The sequence below is a fragment of the Heloderma suspectum genome, chromosome 2 (assembly GCF_057233095.1).
Source record: "Heloderma suspectum isolate Gila_16-S chromosome 2, 16-S_ref, whole genome shotgun sequence".
NCBI classification, from domain to species: Eukaryota; Metazoa; Chordata; class Lepidosauria; order Squamata; family Helodermatidae; genus Heloderma; species Heloderma suspectum.
This window is the reverse complement of record NC_139459.1, coordinates 296,495,434-296,519,761: the sequence shown is the minus strand read 5'-3', so window position 1 is coordinate 296,519,761 and position 24,328 is coordinate 296,495,434. Positions and strand designations below refer to the sequence as shown.

Here is a 24,328-nt window from a genome sequence, read left to right as displayed (position 1 = left end):
AGACTTCACTTCCGCTGGCAGAAAAGAGGAGGCAACTTTTCCCGATTCTCCCTTCCTGTTGGGAGATCCTTTAGGGCAGTGTTGGAGGTGGCATTGGAAGTTGCAGGAGGAGCAGCAGAAGTCACCATCCACCTTCTTTCAGCAGGTTCCCTCTGATGGATAAAAAGCCTTCCATGGATGGAAGTTAGATCCAAACTTCATCTTTGCAAAAACTGAGGTTTGGATCCAACCAAGATTGTTGTTCCCAATTAGTGTGGCCTTCCAGTTTCCATGTTTATGTCTTTAAATGTGTTTGGTACTTTCTACAGGAATACAAACCCAAGGCTAGGTGATATCCTTCAAAAACTTGCTCCATTTCTGAAGATGTATGGAGAATATGTAAAGAATTTTGATAGAGCAATGGACATGGTGAACACATGGATACAGAGATCAACTCCTTTTAAAGATGTCATTCAAAACATACAGGTATATTTAGTTAGTTAAAAACCCTTTCTATACCATCTTTTGGCCCTAACAAGGTGATTCACAAAACAAAAGCCACAATTTAAAATCACATAATTAAAACAGACTATTAATACCAAATGGGCCGCGGTGGCTTAGTGGTTAAGACGCTGAACTGCAGACTGGAAGGTCGGCAGGATAGCAGTTCGAGACCCAAGTATCATGTGACGGAGTGAGCTGTCTTCAGTCCTAGCTTCTGCCAACCTAGCAGTTCGAAAGCAAGAAATTGCAAGTAGATAAATAGGTACCGCTTCTGCGGGAAAGGTAACAGCGTTCCGTGCACCTGGGTGTTCAGTCATGCCGGCCACATGACCACGGAAGCGTCTTTGGACAACGCTGGCTCTTTGGCTTAGAAATGGAGATGAGCACCACACCCTAGAGTCGGACACGACTGGTTGGGGACACCTTTACCTTTACCTTTTTATTAATACCAAGGAGAGCAGAGTTAAAACCTTTCATCTCAAAGTAAAAAACCATTAAAAGCCAGGTAGATTAAATAAAAAAATTTTTTTGCCTGCCTTGAAACCATCAGAGAATGGGGCTATTCTGATTTCCTTCGGGAAGGAATTCCATAACCAGGATGCTGCCACAGAAAAGGCCCTGTCCTGCACCTCCACATAGCTAACCCTCTTTTGGACATGGGCCTATACAACAGCACCTATGGCTAGGTTCATACAGGAGGAGGAGGTTTATGTAGTAGGTATTTATATCAGAAAAGATTTTACATCAAAAAAGGAAATTCCTTTTTTGTCCTGTGTTAATAATATTGTTGTAAAGTTTAAAACTGATAAAATTGAAATGGCAACAAAAGATCTTAAAATACATTGGGTGGGTTTCATAACTGAATTTTGAATGCATCCAGAAGTGTGTCTGTGGACCTTGTTGAATCATGCCTCTTAGGAAGCAATCCTATGGCCTCTAGACATTGTCTGAGGGCCCATAGGATACTGGGGATTTCCCCCTCTGAGGCTGGAGATGGCGTTCTGAACTCAGAAGGGGGAGTCGGTGATCTGACCCCTCTCCCATGACCCCTTGAAGCCAGTGTGGAAAAAACCCATGCCAGCTGCACTCCAAGGTTGGAAAAACAACTTCAGAGCGGGGGGAAAGTGTGTGTTTCAGTGGGTGGGGAGGGGAAAAGACTGGAGAGGCCAGTCAAGCGATCCTGAGACCTCTCCCTCTGAAGCGCCCCAGCTAGACTGTCAAAAAAGTCCATCTAGCAAAAAATGCAGGGTGGGAGGATAGGGAGGTGAAGATCTTTTCTGCGGTTCCTCCCACCCTGCATTGGATAATTGGAAGCCTCCCAAGTTGGGGGACGTCCAATCAGCTACTGAAATCTCTTTCCACCCCACTGATATCTGAACAAGCACCCTGGCACTGACTATGGACCACAGCTGTCATTAAGGGTACTCCTCCACTTGTTTACTACAAAGCAGTTCAGAGAGCTCTATGTGGAATGTACGATTGTCCAAAGGTGGGTTAAACAAAACAGATTTGCGGTTTTGTCTAACTTATTTTAGTATGCCATGAAATCTAGGAACCTTACCATAGTTTAGCCCCAGATTGCATTGCAGTCTGTGCATCATGATTAATAGGAAATGAATTTCCAGGAGAGAAATGTCATTTCTTTTGACCTTTCACCTTACTGTGTGGAGAGTACAATTTAAAAATGGCACATTCATGCACAAATGGACTATCATTCATTGGTTATTGCTAATGTCTAAGATTCCATGCAGGACTCTTGAGATGTTTTGTGTGGTGTATTTGTAATAAGGGCATTGGTAATTACTCTTAAGATTGTATCAATACATGAAAAATGCATCATGAATCACGAGTATTGATTAACTTATTATGCAAGTCCACTGTTGCAGTCAAGTGTCCAAATGTTATCCTAATGGTTGCCAGATGCACCGAGTTCCTTGTTGCAGGTTGATGATAATTAAATTAGAATATAATGAAACAATTAAGCCTTGCATTCTGATGTAAACATTTCTTAAGTTTAATACAAAGCAATGAAATTTTCATTATCTCAGTTTGTTAAAATACATAACATAGCTATTGCTTGTGGGGACTTCTATGCTGTCCTAATGTCATATACCACAAGATGGTTAAAATTAAACTTGAGGGTTTTTTTCGAGATGCTCATTGCATTTATTAATGTCTGCCCAGTGGTGCAGCTAGATAATTTTAGACCCTCAACTTAATGGGTAGTATCCAATATTAGTCCTATGCAGAGTAACCCAATTGTGCCTAATGTAAGACCCATTCATTTAAGTGGATCTGCTGTTCATAAGACTAACATTGGCTACTACTTAATGGTCTTATCCCCCTTCCTCCCTTTAGACAGCCTTGTGTATGACTTCAGTTGAGAAGTACACTGTCTTTTCTCTTCCCCCCAACAGCCATTCTATGCTTTACAACTGCTTCTACTTTCCTGATATATTAAAATGTTTGCCAGGCCGGATAAAAGAAATGCTCTTGGAATCTGCAGTTTTGCATTTTAAACTCACTTCAATCATAGCACCATCATGACTACAGGAATACAGTGGCAAATGCAGTTCTGCTACCCTGGTGTCCTCATCACCTGGTATTCTCTGGTGTTCTCTGCTGAAGGGCCCTGGACTTCGGTCCCAAGGTCCTACCCCAGCTGCACCACTGTGTCTGTCTAGAAGTACCTTATAGACCTTTGGTTATTTGTTTTGCCTTGTGATAAATAAAATACGAAGAAGTTATTTCTGCCTGCATTGTTCTAGGGAACATGAAAGGAATGTGAATTGGCTAGGAGAGGTGAGGTCGGACTGCTGTACCATACAGTGTCTAGGTTGAACTTAGGGTATCAGTAAGAGAGAAGCTGATTATGACTTTGGGCCTAGTTTCAAAGTGACATATTAAATTAAATGCTCTTTCACCTCCCTTGCTCTTTTATTTTGGCATTAGTACATCTAAAGCATCCCATAGGATATTTTGCTTGATTCTGTCTTTACCTTGCAATGATTGCTATCATCTTCATGAGATTTTTTTTTTTTTTAAGCCTGGGTTACTGAAGCATATTGATCTACCAAGAACATCTGTTTCCAGCCCTAATCAGTTTTGCAGATTTAAAGACCAGCCACATCTGCTTCATTAAATACAGATATATAACAGTTTAAAAAAAAATATCAGCCAGAACAATATATCTTTTCTGGATTACAGAAACAAGAAATATGTGGGAACCTGACACTACAACATCACATGCTGGAACCTGTACAGAGAATTCCACGCTATGAGCTTCTCTTGAAGGATTATCTTAAAAAACTTCCCGGAGAGTCACCAGACAGGAAAGATGCTGAAAGTATGTACAATTTTCAGCCATATGGTTAGGAATGACCAGCTTATTCTGTTAAGTTCCATTCAAGAGTGAATGGAGACTACCCATGAAATACGTTACATGTTTTAAAGCCTTTAAAAATAAAACCCTTCCCTCTTTTGCCATAATTTGATCCTCCCAAAAGAAGATATGGATTGATTTGGATTGTAGGCTGGTAAAACCAAGGGCAGGGTCTTCTAATTTATTTTAGTTAATATACAGCACTTAGCATATACATAACACAGGTCCATGATAGCTCCTTGCATCTATATTCTATTGTTTTTGTGGTAGTGAAGCCTGTAATTCCAATTGGTTGAATTAGCATGCTGACACTGAACTTGCAGGCTGAAATTTCAGCTGCTCATGGTACAGATCGGCAAATCTCTCAGCTTCAATCTTGTTCAGGTTTTCATTTTTCTCCACACTAGGCTTGTTCCATCCCAGTTCTACATCAGCTTGTGAGCCCCACCCTTTTTTTCTTTGCACAGAAATTTGTATATATTTTTCTGTGCATTTTTCAAAACATGCACATTTTGTGTGCATATTTTTCTAATGTACGTGTTTTTGTATGGATGCTAATGCGTGTTTTTGCGCATTTTTCAAATTTACACATTTTTTCAGTGTACATTGTATTTTGTTTTTCAAAACATCACAAACACGGAAATCTATAGCTTTCCAACCATAAATTGCATTTGAGTCCATCTTTGTTTCTGGGAGATGCACATTGGGTAATCTCCCATAAAAATGTGGAACCAGTTAATTTCTCACCCATCCCTAGCTCAAGGAACAAAGCTGTTTCCCACCCAACTTTTGTGAGAGAAGGGAAAGCTTTTTGGGTGGGATTAAAACCTTAAATAGATTTGTGGAGAAGTACTGGGAAGATGTCCTTGTAGGTAGTAAAATGTGTTTTTTTCTGCTAGGAATTAGGTAAAATATTTTTGCTGTACAAAAGTTTACAAGCTAATTCATGCGTTCCCCACCCCTTTCAAAAATTAGATTACAGATGTGATGGAACACAGAAGCAAGGCTTCCACCGCACCCTGTCACTTGCTCAGTCTGACTGGTCTGACTTATATGACTAATTTACACAAACTCTAACAAGGCTTCATGTCCATTGCAGTTTTCCTTCTGCAAACCGAAGTTCAGGCAGAGGACGACTGAGATGTGTTACACTGATCCTAGAGGCAGCTTCAAAAAGGGCTGGTTTGCACGTAATGCTAAACCATGGTTTGATGCTACATAAACAAACTTGAATGACCCTGAGCAAAGCATCAGGCTTGCGTGCTCCCCACTCTCCTCCCATGCAGCCAGGAGGAGGACTTTGGCAGAGTTTAGTTTCACTTTCCTTGAAAGCCAGCTTGTCATTATGTACAAACCAGAGATCATGGTTTAAAACAAGCTCTGGTTAGTTAAACAAGCCAGTTAAACAGCTCATGGTTTAAAGTTGGCTTGTTTAGAAACTGTTTTAAACCACAATCTCTGGTTTGTATATAACAATAAACCAGCTTTCCTTAGAAGTGAGAGTAAACTCTACCAAAGTCCTTCTCTGGGCAGGGGCAGGGGGAGCATACAACCCTATTGCTTCACTCAGGCGTGTTCAGGCTTATCCACATAGCACTAAACCATAGCTTAATGAGTATGTTCCAGAACAGCGTGGAACCAAAAAAAAGCTCAGGGTGAGAAGTGAAATGTAAAGCTACAGAGCGGAATGCAAGGCTGGGGTTGAACACTGAACAGCCTATATTAGTCCTGACTGCAAATTAAGGAACAGAAATTCCTGTCCTACAAGCATAAATAGGAAGTTGTATAAAGTTATAGGCTGTGCCTGAGCAAAATACTTGGTCATGTATAACATGCTCTACTGCTTTCAGCAATTTAATGGATCTTGAGATCTAAGTATATAAAACTTCCTTCTCCTTACTTCGTTCCCCATTGTGTACCACCTACCAGAGGTTGTTTATTTAAAAAAATATTTGGTATATTAAATGGAATACTCTTCCATGCACACTTGACCCTGACAAGCACAGGAATATGATGCAAAGCGTTCCTCCATACAAAAGTCATTTGTGTGCGGCAGTAATTCTGAAGTCAAGTTGTTCACAGCAGGGATATAAAAACTGCACTATGAACTGATAGCAATCTTAAGAATGTATAACTGCTGCTGCCTGTATTTCAGAATCACTGGAGCTCATTTCTACTGCAGCAAACCATTCAAATGCAGCCATCCGAAAGATGGTGAGTAGAAACTGTGTAACATCATCGTCATCTGAGCCATTAACTGAGATGCTTATTTGAACCAGTGACTTTATCATTACCATATAGTGCTTTAATGTTAGTTTTCATACTGACTGAAACTTTCTGGTTTAGATCAAGCTGAACTATTAATCAGTACTTTTGTATATTTATTATCTGTTTGTGTATGTGTGTATTTTGGCCCTTTCTCTCACTGCTTCCTATTACTATTAATGATTTATGTGGCTAGTCTCAGACATTCTTCTATAAGGTTGCAATCCTATGCATGTTTAGGTAGAAAAACATCCTACAACTCCCAGCATTCCCTAGCAAGCCATACTGGCTGGGGCATGATGGGAGCTGTAGGACCTTCTTTTCATCTAAATATGCATAGGCTTGTACTCTGAGTGTTTTGGCATACCTGAACCTTTAACCATTGTTCTTGCACATTAACTGCATAATCCTGTGCATGGCTACTCAGAAGTAAGTCCCACTCGGTTCAGTGAAACTTACTTCTAGATAAGTGTGTACAGCATTGCAGCCTAAGTTGGCCACTTCAAGCACTTGACCCAGTGTTACAGTTAATGTCCTATGTATGGTAGAGAGCAGGCCTGTGCCTTGGCAGTGTTCTCACATGCCACCATGACAATATGATCATACATGAGCTAAGTGCTCACATGACATTGTCTGCGATCCTCACACCCCTTTGGGGGGTGTTATCTATCCTAGATATTAGACAAATTATCTTTTGGAATGCATGCTTCATCATGAAGCTTATTTGCATGATGGCAAGTGAATATGTTTCTGAAGTTGACCCCCACTATGTATATTGCCAGGCAAAATGTGAAATGAACCCGAATTAAAAGCCATATGTCTACTATAAAGAAGGGATCTTTCAGGGCAGCTTGTTTATAATTGGAGATCTTATAAGTTGTAAAGAAATGTAGTACTAATGGATTAGGTACCATTAATAACAAAAGGAAACATCATAAGAACATAAGAGCCATACTGGATTAGACCAAAGGCCTATCTAGTCCAAAATGATACAAATCCAGTGTTTACATTTATGTAGACTAGGCTTTTCAGGAAGTAAATTATATCCAGAAATAAGCCCTGCACTCTGGCATATAGATTTGATGAGAGTGTTCCTGCACATGGTTCAGAGCAAGGACAGAGAGAGCCTTGCTGAAATCAGGGAACAGGCTGCTGAGGAAGAAACTCGGGAAATACTGAGGCTAGGCTGTGCTGAAAAGCACATGGCTGGGTTTGATGTTAAAGATCCTTTAGGCTGGGTGGGGAACTTGTGACCCTCCAGGCGTTTTGGCCTACAACTCTCACCAGCCCTAGCCAGCATAGCCCATTGTTAGGGATTATGGGAGTTGTAGGCCAAAACATAGGGAATTGGTTGAGCAGCCACATTCGGATTGATATCAAATTGATAAAAAAAAAAATAACTGTTCAGTGCTCAGAAAATACCTGAGGTTAAACTGAATTCAAAAGTAACAGTAGGTAGAGTAACACCTACTGGTGTTATATGGACCAACTAAAAATCTCAAAGTCATACAAGCTTACAAATTCTCTAGAACTCAAGCTGGATATTGACCACATAAAACAAAACTGTGGGGAAGAGAAAAATGTGTGTGAAAGGAAAGTCCCGAAGTTTGTAGTTTGTAACAGTCAAGATGCACATTACTGGCTGCTGGGCATGAACACACGATATAACAATGTCATTTCATACATTTCCCCTGTTAAGTATTATGAGAGTGAGAGAGAAGGAAGAACTGAATGCAAGACTGCTGTTTTGTAGCAGCAGCCCCTAATCAGCAGGCTATAATCCTGCATACACATACCTGGAAGTAAGTCCCACTGAACTCAATGGGGCTTATTTCTGAGTAGCCATGCATAGGACAGCTCAAGGTGGACAGTTAAAATGGAGTGCAGGAAGTGTTAGAGGGCAATGTTATGTATGTCTGCTTAGAAGTAAGTTCAGTGGGACTTGCTTCCAGTTAAGCATTTGTAGGACTGGATCCTGAATTAGGTTAGATCATGCAGAGTACAAAACAGATTTTAGGTTGCACTAAGACCCCTTGGGTCAAAGAAACAATGGCTGTTTTCTCTTTGAAAATATAAACACTAGTAGTTTTGAGTTTTTCTTGGCTTTTTAGCTTAGGGCAGGAAGACTTATGGTTGAAGATTTACAGAGGGGGAGGGACTGGATGTGTAACTGCTGATTTCGGCAGCAGCTCTTAGATGAGCTGCACCTTTAATTCCAACCTATAAATGTTTCTTTCGCTGGAAGCTCCCCTAGTTTCATAGCCAGATACTGAGCTCTGTGCAAACATGGGCTGCCCCACTCAGTGCCTGGAAAAATTTCACGGATGCAGTGCGAATGAATGCCCAGACCTATGCTGTAACATGGATGTATAAAGGGAGCCTCTGCTTACTCAGATTTAAATGTAGACATCAGATCCCCATGGAGTGTCACCTATAGCTTTCAACTCTTTACACTGCAGTCATGATGACCTATTCGCACGACGTGGCAGCGCACCATGGATTAATTCATCCACAAGGTGCACCAGCCGCCGTTTTGAATATGTAAGCCACGGTGAATGCACATCATGGCTTGTCATGTTGTGTGGAACCCGGGTGTTGTGGGTTATGCGAGGGTTGTGTTGTGGGTTATAAACAACCCTTGGATAATCTTAGAATAACCTGTGGTTAACCCTCGCATAACCCACAATGCCCAGTTTCGCACAACATGACAAGCCATGGTGTGTGCCTGCCACAGCTTGGATATTCAAAATGGCAGGTGGCACACACCACAATCCACCGTGGCTTAAATAAGCCACAGGTGGCTGTCGTGATCATACAAACCCTGTCTTACTGCTCCCTTGTTAGTTTTTGCTGACTGCTCTGTTATAGGGGACATTTTGGGATTCTCTGGCAATGCATGGTAGTACAGCTTTACTAAGAGCTGACCAAAAGAGTAAGAGTACTGAAGGAAGTATTTTACACTGCTCGAGTGCACGCTCTTTTCATGGTTGTTTTTAAGTTGGTGGAAAACCACATAATTGTACTATATGTTTCTTCTTTGATGTATTACTGCCTTTTCCATTTTCACAAGCCACTCTGGATACTTCCTGGTAGAAGAGATATATAAAAATATTGTATAATTATCATCATTATCATCCAATGACTAACATGATTTTTTCCCATGAATTAACTATATTATGTTTTTCTGTCAGAGGTTTAATTATAAATTAATAAACAAAGACTAGCTGGTAGCTGAGTTAGCATTTCCTTTTGTGCTTGCAGGAAAAGATGCATAAACTGTTAGAAGTATATGAGCGGCTTGGAGGAGAAGAGGATATTGTTAATCCAGCCAATGAATTGATTAAAGAGGGGCACATTCAGAAACTATCAGCAAAAAATGGCACAGCTCAGGATAGGTATCTATTTCTGGTGAGTCATTTGATTTCTTTGGAGTAAAGTGTTATCCTACTTTGTAGACACACAGCCAGTCCTACCTGGCAATCTGTTCTATATTCAGGCACACCTCCACTCCTCTCACACAAGCAGCCTTTTAAAGAAATGTTATTTCTGTCACTGTACTACTCTTAGATGGGGTGTTTTTCCCCCCATGCTTGGTCTTACTCTTGTTGTTGTTGTTCAGTCGTTCAGTCGTGTCCGACTCTTCGTGACCCCATGGACCATAGCACGCCAGGCCTTCCTGTCCTGCGCTCTCTCCCGGAGCGTGCTCAAGTTCATATTACTTACTCTACCTTTGGTGAATATGCTACTAAATAGCCCACAGACATTTAACTCATTGTCCCCAAACTGGAGTATAATCTTCTAAATTATTGTTGATAATCACAAGTTTCCTGAGCAGAAGATTGATCATTAACTGCCAGAATCAGTGTATGCCAGTGGCAGCACTTTGGAAATCTAAGGTCAGGCCCATCCAGCCATTAGTTGGTAACCTTTTGACATGGTTCTCTGGATGCAAGGTCCATACATAGTTTGACTCTGTTGTGAGACTGTAACTGATTTACCAGGCTTTTCCTATTGTCATAGCGCTAAACAGACTCAGTACAGGTAAAATATCTGCTGGGAAACATTTTTTGTACACTTTTTCCATTGTGGTGTAGACCAGGGGTCCCTAATCTTTTTGGACCCATGGACACCTTTGGGCATTTGAGAAATTGCTGTGGGCACCACCACAAAATGGCTCCCATAGAGGATGTGGCTAAGCACATAATGACTGCTGGGGGTGCCTGGTTAGTCAAAAGACAAGTAATTCACTGAAGTAACTGAGTGGAAGCAGAGGAGTGCCAAAGCCAATCCACATATTTGACCCCACAGAAGCACAACAAAATATCCATTTAAGGTTGCAGTTCTGTGCATGCTTACGTAGAACTCAATGAGAATTTATTCTGATTAGACCTCTTCTCATCCTATACACACACACACACACACAAATTTCTCCTGCTCCAAGTGAAAGGAAAATGCCCCCAGCCCCAAAAGGAAAGAAAAAAGTTTTCCCTACCTTGACCTCAGGCCCAGCCACTCCATTCCCTACCTGCTGATCTACTTTCTCCTCTGCAGTCAGAGTCCCCACCCCAGAAGGTGCTGTGTGTGTGTGTGTGTGTGTGTGTGTGTGTGTGAATAAGAGAAGGCAGAGCAAAAAAGCAAGGCTGGGGGCTGGGAATAGTAAGAAACAGCAAGATAAAGAGGGGAGAGGAGGAGAAAGACTGGGAGGGAGGGGGGAATAGTGAGAGAAAGAGCAAGGCTAGGAGGGAGGAGAACAATAAGGTGAAGAGGTGTGGGGGGAGAGAAATAGTGAAGGTAGAGGCTGGGAGTGAGGGAGAAATAGCAAGACTATAGTCCGAGAGCGGAGAGAGAGAGATCAAAGGAGAAAAGTCTGTGTGGGCAGAAGAAGATTGGGCAGGGCCAGGAAGCAACTCTTTCCTTCTCTTCCTGCCTGCCTAACTGCTGATCAGCAGCAGGTTCAGTACCAGGAAGGAGAACCTCGCCCTGTTCTAACATGGTTCAAGTATTTTTTATTAAAAATAATTGTTTGGAGGGGGCAGGGAGTGGAAAGCTTTGTGGGTGCGGGCACCACATTGGGGACCCGTGGTTTAGACCATTCTTGCACAAATAGCATTGTACATTGTAGATATACTAATCAGTGTCAAATCTTTCTCCACAGCCCCTTCTGTTTCCCTTGCTTAACTGCAGTCATCTAATGCAATTAAGAAAACAGCTTTTTAATAGTTTATTAGTTGTGTGCACACTTCTGCAAGTCATTGTGCTGGTGGGAAGGCATGACTGTGTGTGCACAAGTATGTGGAAATAAACCTCCCTTAAATAAATGCAGTCAGGAGGAGACACAGGTGGGAGATGTCACAACTTTAAGTGTGGGTAGTGGGGAGGAGTGGCAGGTTACCATACCTACTCTCTAACAGAAGTAACAAGTCTCCTTACATGTGTGGATAGTGTGGTGGAAGATAAGTGGCATGACAGCACAATTGTTTGACAGGGTGCTTCTAAACCATCATTTCTTTTTAAATTAAGAATGGAAGATGCTTTTAATTAGATATTCAGACATGCCCTAAAGGGAGTTGGGAAAATATGGATGACATACCTACAGTGATGAAGGAAAGCATAGGAGAGCATGCTGATTTATGTGTCCTAAAAGCACATGCAATAATTCTGTTTGCAGTGAAGTCAAGAGGGAATTCCAGCTTGAAAAGGGAGAGTAAGTCCATAGGCTCCAAATACATAGGATTTAGAGTCAAATCAGGGCTTTTCTCAATCTCTCCATGAACTATCATTAGAAAAAGTCAAGTCCTGATAAATGTCCCATATGGTGAGAAAAATATTGCTAACAAATCTCACACTCTGTTCTAGAGCACTTGAAGAAATGTACTATGTTTAGCTTAACTGAACTTTATAATAAGGGGTAAATCACCTTACCTTGTGGCTAAATATTGAACTGATTTCTACACACCATTCATAACAAAGACTTTTCTGTCAACTGCAGTTTAACAGCATGATATTGTACTGTGTGCCAAAACTGAGACTGATAGGCCAGAAATTCAGTGTTCGAGAAAAGATCGATGTTGCGGGATTACAGGTTTGTATCTTGTTTTCTTGCTTTTATGCTCATATGCGTTTACTCCAGGATTTGTCAGTCTTGTCCCAGAAGGTCCCTTCACTGGAAAACAAGCACTTCGGCCATTCCCAAATGCTTAAGCAAAGTAAAACTCCGGCAACCTGGCAGGCAGAACAGGCTGGTGCTGTTCTAGGCAGAATTGTAGGAAATAATAAGTGGTAGCATAGCATGCATTCAGGTAGTCTTCTCCTGCCTGGCACCCTCCAGATGTGTCAGGCTACAACTCCCATCATCCACAGCATCATGGATCGTGCCTGTGGTGGCTAGGGTTTATAGGAGTTGTAGTCCAATGCATCTGGAGGGTGCCAGTTTGGGAAAGGCTGCAAAATGACACAGGCAGCAGCTATATTGACACTGCAGCACCTTCGATGCCAGCGGAAAGCTGCTTAGCTGTCTGCATCATGGCTAAATTGAAATATGGTGGGGGCCATATCCATACACTTCTCCAGGCCCACAGTCTAGAATTTAAGTCTCTTCTAGCAATTGCTTGTGCCTCTCTCAGTTGGAGTGCCTTGTTTGTAGCTCATATGTCAGCAGAGATACTGGTTTGGATCCAGGCTTGTGCTCAGTGGAGTTCTGCTGGCATTTGGAGGAAGGGGGCATGGCAGCGATATTCTATGATTCTCCTTCCTCCTGAAGTCCCCAGTGCCACCTCCCATGCTGTTCTGGAGAATTAACCCTCTTGCGCAGTGTGGGAGGTGGCACTGGAGGCTTCACAGAAGAGGTGGAATTGGAGAAAACCACACCCCCCAGCCTTTTCGACTAGTAGGAAGTCTCAGATGGATCCCATTTTCCTCCATGAATGCAAGGAGTTCTTCTCTTCGCAGAGGTGCAAGTCTGGATCCAAGCCACAGTTAGTAATGTAAAAGTAATGCAGCATAGACAGGAGATCCTAGTTGTTGTTATTAATTAGTAATTGGTTCACCTTTTTGCTGCTGTTCGTTTTGAGGATGCAAGGATTTGTCTGGAATTCATACAAGTAACTAGATTTAAATTTTTACAAATACCAAAATACTGACTTGGTTTTCTAGGTCCAAGCAATTGTCAAGCAAAATGCGGCCCACACATTCTCAATAACAGGAAAAAAGAGATCCTTGGAACTGCAAGCTAGGTACAGAATTTGTTCTGCATGTATGTATTTATTTTGAACAAGAAGTATTTAACCTTCTTCAACCTGGGTTCCTCCAACATAGCAGTTAAAAGCTGCTGTCTTCAGATTGGGTGGCACATCACATTCTAGCAAACAATAATAAATTTTCATAATTTACTATAGAGATCAAGAACCAAGTGATGTTTGCTTATAACACTGCAGCTATTAAAACTGCTGCTGGAAATCATGCACTAAAAATGTCACTGTCTGTGTGTCTTTGTATTGAAATTGCAGAAAAGAAAGCCAACGTGTCTTTTTTTCTCATTTTATAGGACAGAAGAAGAGAAGAAAGAATGGATTCAGGTTAATATAATCATATTTTACTGAACAATTTTGCCTGTTTGAATGGAACTCATTTTCAGTATTCTTTACTGAGCAAATGAAGTTGGATGTAGGCTATTCCAAGCACTTTTACTCCACTCTGCAAAAACTTTCCCAGGGAAGCTTACAATAAAAATATAAAATACAATAATGGAAAGATAATCAAAGCACTATAAAACAACACTGAAATCAGCAACATTTTATTTTATTTATTTATTATTTAATTTATTAATCGCCCATCTGGCTGGTCACCCAGCCACTCTGGGCGATGTACAACATACAATAAAACAATAAAATTCTACAATAAAAACATTTTCTAAAATACCCTAACCCCCCCACAAATGCCTGCCTGAACAGCCACGTTTTTAATGCACGACGGAAGCTCATTAAAGAGGGGGCATGACGGAGTTCCCTAGGGAGGGAGTTCCACAGAGTGGGGGCCACTACAGAAAAGGCCCTCTCCCTCGTCTCCACCAGTCTAGCTGTCCTGGCTGATGGGACGGAGAGAAGGCCATCCGAGGCTGATCTTGTTAAGCAGCCTGTCTGGTGCTGCTGGAGGCGCTCCTTAAGATAGGCTGGGCCAGAACCATATAGGGTTTTAAAGGTCAAAACCAACACCTTGAATTTGGCCCGGAAAACAACTGGTAACCAATGCAACTCCTTCAGCACTGGAGTGATGTGATCTCGCCGGCGGCTGCCATTAATCAGGCGAGCTGCCGCATTCTGTACCACCTGCAGCTTCCAAACCATCTTCAAGGGTAACCCCACGTAGAGTGCATTACAGTAGTCTAAACGAGAGGAGACCAGGGCATGTACTACCGATGGGAGCAGATGGTCAGGAAGGAAGGGGCGCAGCCGCCGTATCAGATGGAGTTGATACAGCGCTGTCCGGCTCACAGCTGACACCTGAGCCTCCATGGACAGCTGGGAGTCCAAAATGACCCCCAGGCTGCGGACCTGGTCTTTCAAGGTTAGCTGTACCCCATTCAACATATAAAAGAGCAGCATAAGAACAGACACCAGAGATAAAAACATACTATTCAAATGCCAAAAAGAATGAAAAACTCTTCCCTGGGGCCAAAATTAAATCAAAGTAGGTACCAGGCAAAGCTCCTGCAGAGAATATTCCATAATCAGGGTGCCACAAGAGAAAGGATCCTGTTCCTTAACTGTGTTGTTGTTGTTCAGTCGTTCAGTCGTGTCCGACTCTTCGTGACCCCATGGACCATAGCACGCCAGGCCTTCCTGTCCTGCGCTCTCTCCCGGAGCGTGCTCAAGTTCATATTCATTGCATCGGTGATGCTATCTAGCCATCTCATCCTCTGCCGTCCCCTTCTCCTTTTGCCTTCAGTCTTTCCCAGCATCAGGGTCTTTTCCAGAGAGTTTTCTCTTTGCATTAGGTGGCCAAAATATTTGCGCTTCAGCTTCTGTCCTTCCAATGAGCAGTCAGGGTTGATTTCCTTTAGGATGGACTGATTTGACCTCCTTGCAGTCCAGGGGACTCGTAAGAGTCTTCTCCAGCACCACAGTTTGAAAGCATCAATTCTTCGGCGCTCAGCCTTCCTTATAGTCCAGCTCTCACAGCCATACATTATTACTGGGAAAACCATAGCTATGATTAGACGGACCTTTGTCGGCAAGGTGATGTCTCTGCTTCTTACTCTGCTGTCTAGGTTTGCCATAGCTTTCCTCCCCAGGAGCAAGCGTCTTTTAATTTCATGGCTACAGTCACCATCTGCGGTGATCTTGTAGCCCAAGAAAATAAAATCTGTCACAGCTTCCATTTCTTCCCCTTCTATATGCCAGGAAGTGATGGGGCCAGATGCCATGATCTTCGTTTTTTTAATGTTGAGTTTCAAACCAGCTTTTGCACTCTCCTCTTTCACCCTCAGCAAGAGGCTCTTGAGATCCTCTTCGCTTTCTGCCATTAGGGTGGCATCGTCTGCATATCGGAGGTTGTTGATAATTCTCCGAGCAATCTTAATTCCAACCTGTGATTCATCCAGCCCGGCGTTTCTCATGATGTACTCTGCATATAAGTTAAATAAGCAGGGTGACAATATGCAACCTTGTCATACTCCTTTCCCAATTTTGAACCACTTGGTTGTTCCATGTCTGGTTCTTACTGTTGCTTCTTCACCCTCGTACAGGTTTCTCAGGAGACAGGTAAGGTGGTCTGGTACTCCCATCACTTTCAGAATTTTCCAGAGTTTGTTGTGATCCACACAATCAAAGGCTTTAGCGTAGTCAATGAAGCAGAAATAGACGTTTTTCTGCAATTCTCTTGCTTTCTCCATGATCCAGCGAATGTTGGCGATTTGATCTCTAGTTCCTCTGCCTCTTCGAAACCGAGCTTGTACTTCCGGTAGTTCTCGGTTCGCATACTGCTGAAGCCTAGCTTGTAGGATTTTGAGCATCACCTTGCTGGCATGTGAAATGAGCGCAATTGTGTGGTAGTTTGAACACTCTTTGGCGTTGCCCTTCTTTGGAATTTGGAATTGGACTGACCTTTTCCAGTCTTGCGGCCACCGTTGAGTGTTCCAAATTTGTTGGCATATTGAGTGCAGCACTTTAACAGCATCATCTTTTATGATTTTAAATAGCTCAGCTGGAATACTGTCATCTCCGCTAGCTTTGTTGTTACTAATGCTTCCTAAGGCCCACTTGACTTCACTCTCAAGGATGTCTGGCTCAAGTTCAGTGACTGCACTATCATGGCTATCAGGGACATTCAGATCTTTCCTGTATAGTTCTTCTGTGTATTCTTTCCACCTCTTCTTAATCTCATCTGCTTCTGTTAGGTCCCTGCCTTCTTTGTCCTTTATCATGCCCGTCTTTGCACAAAATGTTCCCTTGAGATCTCCGATTTTCTTGAAGAGATCTCTAGTCTTTCCCATTTTGTTGTTTTCCTCGATTTCTTTGCATTGTTCGTTTAAGAAGGCCTTCTTGTCTCTCCTTGCTATTCTCCAGAACTCTGCATTCAGTTGGATATATCTTCCCCTTTCTCCCTTGTTTTCGCTTCCCTTCTTTCGTGAGCTACTTATAAAGCCTCATCAGACAGCCACTTTGCTTTCTTGCATTTCTTTTTCTTTGGGATGGATTTCGTTGCTGCCTCCTGAACAATGTTACGGACCTCCGTCCATAGTTCCTCAGGCACTCTATCAGGTCTAATCCCTTAAATCTATTCGTCACCTCCACTGTATATTCATAAGGGATATGATTTAGGTCATACCTGAATGGTTTAGTGGTTTTCCCTACGTTCTTCAATTTAAGCCGAAATTTTGCAAGAAGCAGCTCATGATCTGAGCCACAGTCAGCTCCAGGTCTTGTTTTGACTGACTGTATAGAGCTTCTCCATCTTTGGCTGCAAAGGACATAATCAATCTGATTTCGATATTGACCATCTGGTGATGTCCATGTGTAGAGTCGCCTCTTGTGCTGTTGGAAAAGAGTGTTTGCTATGATCAGCGTGTTCTCTTGGCAAAACTCTATTAGCTTTTGTCCTGCTTCATTTTGTACACCAAGGCCATGCCTGCCTGTTATCCTGGTGATTTCTTGACTTCCTACTTTAGCATTCCAATCCCCTATGATGAAGAGGACATCTTTTTTTGGTGTGAGTTCTAGAAGGTGTTGTAGGTCTTCATAGAACCGATCAACCGCAGCTTCTTCGGCATCAGTAGACTTGAATTACTGTGATGTTGAATGGTTTGCCTTGGATTCGTACTGAGATCATTCTATCGTTTTTAAGATTGTACCCCAGTCCTGCTTTTCCCACCCTTTTGTTGACTATGAGTGCTACTCCATTTCTTCTCAGGGATTCTTGCCCACAGTAGTAGATATGATGGTCACCTGAATTAAATTCGCCCATGCCTGTCCACTTTAGTTCGCTGATTCCCAAGATGTCGATGTTCAGTCTTGCCATCTCATGTTTGACCACCTCCAGCTTACCTTGATTCATTGATCTTGCATTCCAGGTTCCTAAACAATATTGTTCTTTACAACATCGGATTTTCTTTTCACCACCAGACACATCCACAGCTGAGTGTCCTTTTGGCTTTGGCCCAGCCGCTTCACTCTTTCTGGCGCGACTTGGAAATTCCCTCTGCTCAGTAGTATATTGGACACCTTCCGACCTGAGGTGCTCATCTTCCAGCGTCATCTCTTTTAGCTTTGTGATACGTTCCATGGGGTTTTCTTGGCAAGAATACTGGAGTGGGTTGCCATTTCCTTCTCCAGTGGACCACATTTTGTCAGAACTCTCTGGCATGACCTGTCCGTCTTGGGTGGCCCTGCATGGCATAGCTTATGGCTTCACTGAGTTACGCAAGCCCCTTCGCCACAACAAGGCAGTGATCCATGAAGGGGTCCTTAACTGTGATGGAGATCCATATAAGGCACCCTAAGGATGCACTTAAGGCAGTCTCGTATGTCAAAAGGCAACCCAATTGATATCCTAGTCCCAAGCCATGAAGAGTTTTAAAGGAAAGCACTAGCACTCTAAATTGGGCCCAGAAACAGAGCCAGTGTAGATGCCCAGTCCCAGCTAACACTCTCTCTGCAGTATTTTGAACTAAGTGCAATTTCCAAACTCTCTTTAAAGGCAGCCTCGCATGTACTTAATTACTGTAGTGAAATATGGAGCTCTGGGGCTATGGAATAATGACTTCTAAAATTGTAATCTTATCTGTGCCCTATCACCTATGTCACCCTTTATAAAATTCTGATAGTGTGTTTCTGATCCCGCAGTTCCATGCAGTCTCAATTTTTATGTGTCATGCTTGAAAACTGTTAATTTTGTAGGAACCACATTCTTAAGCAATGACACCTCCAACTGATAACTTTTAAGAAATACTGATGGTTTTATTTTCTAAACAAGAATTTACTAAAAATTGTAGGTTACCTTTACATACATCTTTTCTTGCAATTTTATTCCAGGTCATTCAAGCAACAATAGAAAAACATAAACAGAACAGTGAAACATTTAGGGCTTTTAATAGCTCCTTTTCTCAAGAAGATGAGCATCTCCCAGATTCATCAGTAAGTGATGAGTGATCTTAATTCCTGTGGTTCTTTGCTATAATATATTTCAGTCCCTGCAATAGACTTAAGCTTGCCATTTTTCATTTTTGATATTCAGCCTATATTTGTAGCCTTCTTGATTGTATTATCCCCATATGTTACTTTCAAATGTATTTAAAATGATTATCTTCTACATTATTGCCCATAAATTGTCACAAAACAATTCAACCATTGGTTCACTGTTACAGAGACACTGTAGTATCTCTATATAGATATAATCACTAGCTCTTGAGCATTTTAAATGTGATCCTTTTACATTATGTTAGAACCAAAATGTTATGTTATGTGCAGTGATATGCATTAGCATTCCTAGTGGGGTGTAGTAGCTGGAGTGTTTGGTTGGGTCATTTGAACCCAGGTTTGAATCCCTACTTGGATATGAAGTTCACTCGGTCCTTAAACAATTCAATATATCTCAGTCAAACCTAACTTACAGTGTCTTTGCTGGAAAAAATATTAAAATGTGAGCTCCTTGGAGAAAGGGGGTGGGGAAAATATAGTAAATTATAGTTACAGGCATCTTGTAACTCTATGTTAGATAGAGCAAGTCTATTATGATGTCTCATGTAAGCTTACTAGCAAATATTAGCTGGGTAGAACTGGACCCAAAGTGGCTGAAAAGCCTTTCAGGTATTTTATCTCACTGCCCATTTTCTCTACCAATTCTATGCTGCAAGACAGATTTCTGAAAACCTGTTAAATAATCCTGGTATCTGGTGCCAATGTAGCATTACTGACCCTCACTGCACGTTCTGGATCAAATTGCAAATGCCAGAATAGTACCAGAGGGTATGATGATGCACTGCTGGTAGAGAGATACATGTGGTCTGACAGCCCCCTTCCATTATGTGCCTCGCTGCTCGCTCCAGCAAGCTGTGAACTCCTGTTGCTTGCCGCCACCAGTGCTGGTGGTGGCAGTTGCTTGCCTGTAGAGCAACTCTGGCTTTTCCTTGCTGGAAAGAACAAGGAAGTAGCAACCTGGGCTGTGCGTATTCCCCCATCCCTCAGCAACAGCAACTTTTCCATGATGTTGGGAGAGGAAGAACAGAATAGCAGATTATCATCGGAGAGAGAAATTGCAGCACAAAGAGGCAGGGGGTGTTGTAAATGTGTGGCAACTCTAAGAGATGTGTCTCAGAAAATACCTCAGTCACTCAGAGTAAACTGGCTGCGAGGAAGATATTGGGTCCCCATAGGCAAAAGTAGTTGCTCCTTCATAAAAAGAGCAACTGTGACTGCCGTGCAACAGCAGCTGTGGGGCCAGGTGCTGTACAGAGTAGAGAAGCCAGGCAGCCTCTGTCTAGAGATCCAGCATTCTGTGTTAGTTTATCAGGATGGGGCTGGAAGATCAGGACGTGTGAGTGCAAGAGTCAGAAAGACAGCAGAGGATGTAAGTAAGGTGAGTAAGAGCATCTGCCAGGCACCTGTGGGAAGATGATACTTACTGGTCCACAATTCTGTTTGCCATGGCAAATGTGCTGTCGCTCTCTGGCAGGAACCGTCTCCATAATAACCATGGTCTTCTGACTCCCTTGGAAGTGCCTCGGAAGTTGCAAGTGCAGGGACGACCTCCCTGTCCCCCAACTGCAAGCTCCAGTTTGGAGAGCGGAGAGCACTTTAGAGAGAAAGAACCAAATCTTTCCACCCTCCTTCCCAGCTCCAAGCATGGAGCTGAGTTGTGGAGCAGGGAATTGTTCCTGACCTCGCACCATGATGCCGTGTGAGGTCAAGAACAAGACCCCCCCGCCCCTTGAGGGAGCAGCGGGGTCCTAGCAGTCACAAACATTTGGTTGCCCCAAAATAAAGTATTAATAGAAGTATAGCTTCCAAAACATGGGATGTACTAGTTCCCCTCTACTCAGCACTGGTTAGGCCTCATCTGGAGTACTGTGTCCAGTTCTGGGCACCACACTTTAAGAAGGATGCAGACAAGCTGGAGAGGGTTCAGAGGAGGGCAACAAAGATGATCAGGGGACTGGAAACAAAGCCCTATGAAGAGAGACTGAAAGAACTGGGCACGTTTAGCCTTGAGAAGAGAAGACTGAGGGGAGATAGGATAGCGCTCTTCAAGTACTTGGAAGGTTGTCACAGAGAGGAAGGCCAGGATCTCTTCTCGATCATCCCAAAGTGCAGGATATGGAATAATGGGCTCAAGTTACAGGTAGCCAGATTCCGGCTGAACATCAGGAAAAACTTCCTGACTGTTAGAGCAATACGACAATGGAACCAACTAACTAGGGAGGTGGTGGGCACCGGAGGCATTCAAGATGAAGCTGGACAGTCATCTGTCAGGGATGCTTTGACTTGGATTCCTGCACTGAGCGGGAGGTTGGACTCAATGGTCTTATAGGCCCCTTCCAACCCTACTATTCTATGATTCCTTAGCCAGTACAAGGGCTAATAGGACTGACTGATTAGGGAATTAGGAATTTATATAAAAACAAGTGGGTCTTCCTCACTTGCAAATGCTGTTCTTGGAATTAATACGACTGAGAATCCCGAAGATAATCTCAGTACTGAAATGTTTTATCGTGACTTTCTCCTACCAGATAGCAAGCACAAGTTCTGTGGAATCTATGCTAGGGACAGATGGTAGCAGCACATCTGGAGGGGTAAGTAATTATGAGACTTATGCTTCATCAAAGCAAATGTTTAAATGCTTTGTTCTGAGAAGAGAGCAAGAGAGATTGCAAAAGAGAGAAAAAGAAATCTGTTCCAGTCGCAGTCATACACTAGTCTATATTCTCTCTTTGCATTTTATTTACTAAAATGTTGCCTTTTCACCATTAGTGAAAGTTACATCTGACCTTTTCTATTGTAAAACCTTGACATTTGTGTCATTTTTTAAATGTAAGACCCTATCCTGTCTAAATTTGCTGTTCTTCCTTTGAACGCTATTGGAAAATAAATTATTTTTAGCTATTTAAAAGGCTGGTAGGACCCCTAAAGCCAGTACAAACATAAACAAACCATTATTACTAGGCATATCTGTTCTGTGCTTCTTTAAGACTGAGTTAAAGATTAGATAGAAAGATAAGCTTGTCCATACTATATTTCCACTGGAAATGTTTGAATTATCAGCAGAGACACTTTACTTCTGACAGCTGGGAAATGGATAGTAATTCTTTCCTAATGATTGTTTTCAACGTAATCACTACAAAATCATGGCTCGCATCCGTACTACTATGCAGATGTCTTTTATTAGAAAAACCAAACTTATTAGGGCTGATTTAGATATCAGATGGCACTTCTTACATGAAAACCATTGCTCTCAGCTACACTGCTTTGTCTAATTCAGCTGTGCCATACTTAGTATTCTTTATCATTAGGACTGTCATCTGATGAAAGAAACTGTATCCCCTTAATCACACGAGTTTCAGCTTAGTAATTGATCGGTTGATTAAATCGGTGTAAATTTGCATTTGAATAAAACACTTCTTCTGAAGGCGAAAAAAGCATATCCTTTGTTTTTAGATGTTGCACATGTATGTCACAACAGGCATAATCTTAGAAGAGGCATTACCTCCTTTGGGCAAGAGGACAAGGAATGCCTCTTCTAAGATAGTGCCTATCATCTACAGTCAGGGACGCCTCAGGCAAGGCAGACCCACAGCCACCACCTCCCTCCTCTGTGCCCCCCACTTGCCCTTTAACAAAAATACTTGCCACTGCATTAGTGGTTGCAGCGCTAGCGATCTATCTCACTTTTCCATGCCCCACGCTGAGCATGCCTTCTTCAGAGCATGATGTTGGATGGGTGTCCCTGAAAGGCTGAGGTTGTCCAGTATGCCACAGTAGCACAGGCAATCTCATCCTCCCGGGACAATCTTTCCCTTCGATGTCTTCCTCAGAGTGCAGCATTGTGGGTGAGGTGGCCACAGACAGTGCCTGCACCACTTTGTCGCAATATTTGCCGCCTTTGTGGAAAAGCAGTGGTGGCGCAGGCACCCTCCGTGGCCACTCGTCCATAATGCCTTGCTTTGAGGAAGGACTGAGAAGCATGGAGCAAAGCACAGTCTGGAGAGCACCATAGGAGCACCACCAGCTGCTCTCACTGCGGTAGTTGCCACAGCAGTGAAAGCAGTGGCACCATTCCTTGGCAGGTGGGCAGCTGAGCAGCAGTAGCTGCTACTGGTGCTGCACTTGCTGGGTGGGGACATGGCAGCAATGGGTGGGCTGATGGGCAGCAGGCGGAAAGTCACAATCGACTGCCCCTCCCAGGCTGCCACCTGAGCTATGAGGATCACTGTGGCTCATGATAGGACCAGTCCTGCCTGCAGTGTTTGTAAGAGCTTGCATTTAAACATTAATCTGCTGCCTGATTAATTAGAGACACATTTTAGTAAATCAAACATTCATTCATCAGTCAGATCAATGGCTGCTGTCCTACTTACAATTTAGACCACCACATATCATTCACACTGTAGTATTCTCTAGCTGAGGACTACAGTAGACAAGCTTCCTCTCTAGAGATTCTTATAGGTCAAGACATATTTTTAATAAAACATACCCAGAGGACTCAAGGAAAAAAGATGTGTGGCAGGTTATCTGCAGTTGTAGCCAGGATAATTTCCTAGGAGATTTGGAAGCAGGAGGTCATGTTGCTAAGCTTCCCCCACCCCAGTATGCAATACTGTTACACTGTGTAGTTTTATGCAGTGCTGAGCTATTTCTCAGTCCACTGAACAAACCCTGGGCAAATCTGGGATGGGAATTGGTGTGATCCAGCTGTCATGCAGCAATTGGAGATGCTGCTGTAACTGCCTGGCACAGTCATAAGAGCTGCACGAACAGGGCAGGTTACGTTCTGGCCTGGACTTGCTGCAACTACTCCAAAAAATCTCAGCAATCCCAGCCATTGTTTCTTGGCAGCTGGTCTAGGCTTTTGGCCATCAGCACTTCTAGCCTTTGCTCAGCTCCTTGCGCTGGTGTGTGAGAAGGAAAGATGCGTAAATGCCATGGAGAACTTTTGCACGTTGTTCTGGCCCTTTTGCTATAATATTGTTGAGAGTACATTTTTAATTTAAAATATTATAAACATCTCAGGTTTTTTGAAGTATAAATAATATTAACTTTAACTAAAGCAGCCACTTTTTAAATTTTGTGTTATATATAAAAGTTGCTCTTAATCTCAGTTGCATGACCTTTTTAAATCTTCATTTCTTAAAAGCAAAAAAACCTATGTTATTTGCTTATGACAGATTTTGCTGGTGGCTTTTGCTTTTAGTAGAAAGGTAAACAGCCTTTCTCCTGAAAGTAATGCCGTTTAAAGCTCATATAATAAATAGAGATGTTTCCACATGACTGTGTGAATATATCATTGTTGTCCTTTATTTTACCTTGTGTTTGCCAAGCAAATGGTCAACTGGCATCTGTGAATTGTGCCATCTAAAACCTTGTACATTAGTACAGTCCTTTTGCTTACAACTTATGCAACTAAACCACTTGGTGGTGATAATAGTCAGCAAACTAGAAGCAGCCTTCTTAATTCTGTCCAGCTTGCTAAAGAAATACTTAGCACATTGAG

At 42.5% G+C, this 24,328-nt stretch overlaps 1 protein-coding gene across 3 annotated transcripts in view; it reads left to right on the top strand.

The window, feature by feature from the left end:
* Positions 1-24,328, top strand: part of FGD3 (FYVE, RhoGEF and PH domain containing 3) — a 151,154-nt gene that overhangs the window by 105,404 nt on the left and 21,422 nt on the right. For all 3 annotated transcript variants that reach the window (XM_084839993.1, XM_084839995.1, XM_084839994.1), the window contains 9 exons: positions 309-465; positions 3,691-3,829; positions 6,021-6,079; positions 9,392-9,538; positions 12,120-12,212; positions 13,283-13,362; positions 13,674-13,704; positions 18,658-18,759; positions 21,351-21,413. In XM_084839993.1, the coding sequence (XP_084696119.1) occupies positions 309-465; positions 3,691-3,829; positions 6,021-6,079; positions 9,392-9,538; positions 12,120-12,212; positions 13,283-13,362; positions 13,674-13,704; positions 18,658-18,759; positions 21,351-21,413 (871 nt within the window). The remainder of the gene's footprint in view (positions 1-308; positions 466-3,690; positions 3,830-6,020; positions 6,080-9,391; positions 9,539-12,119; positions 12,213-13,282; positions 13,363-13,673; positions 13,705-18,657; positions 18,760-21,350; positions 21,414-24,328) is intronic.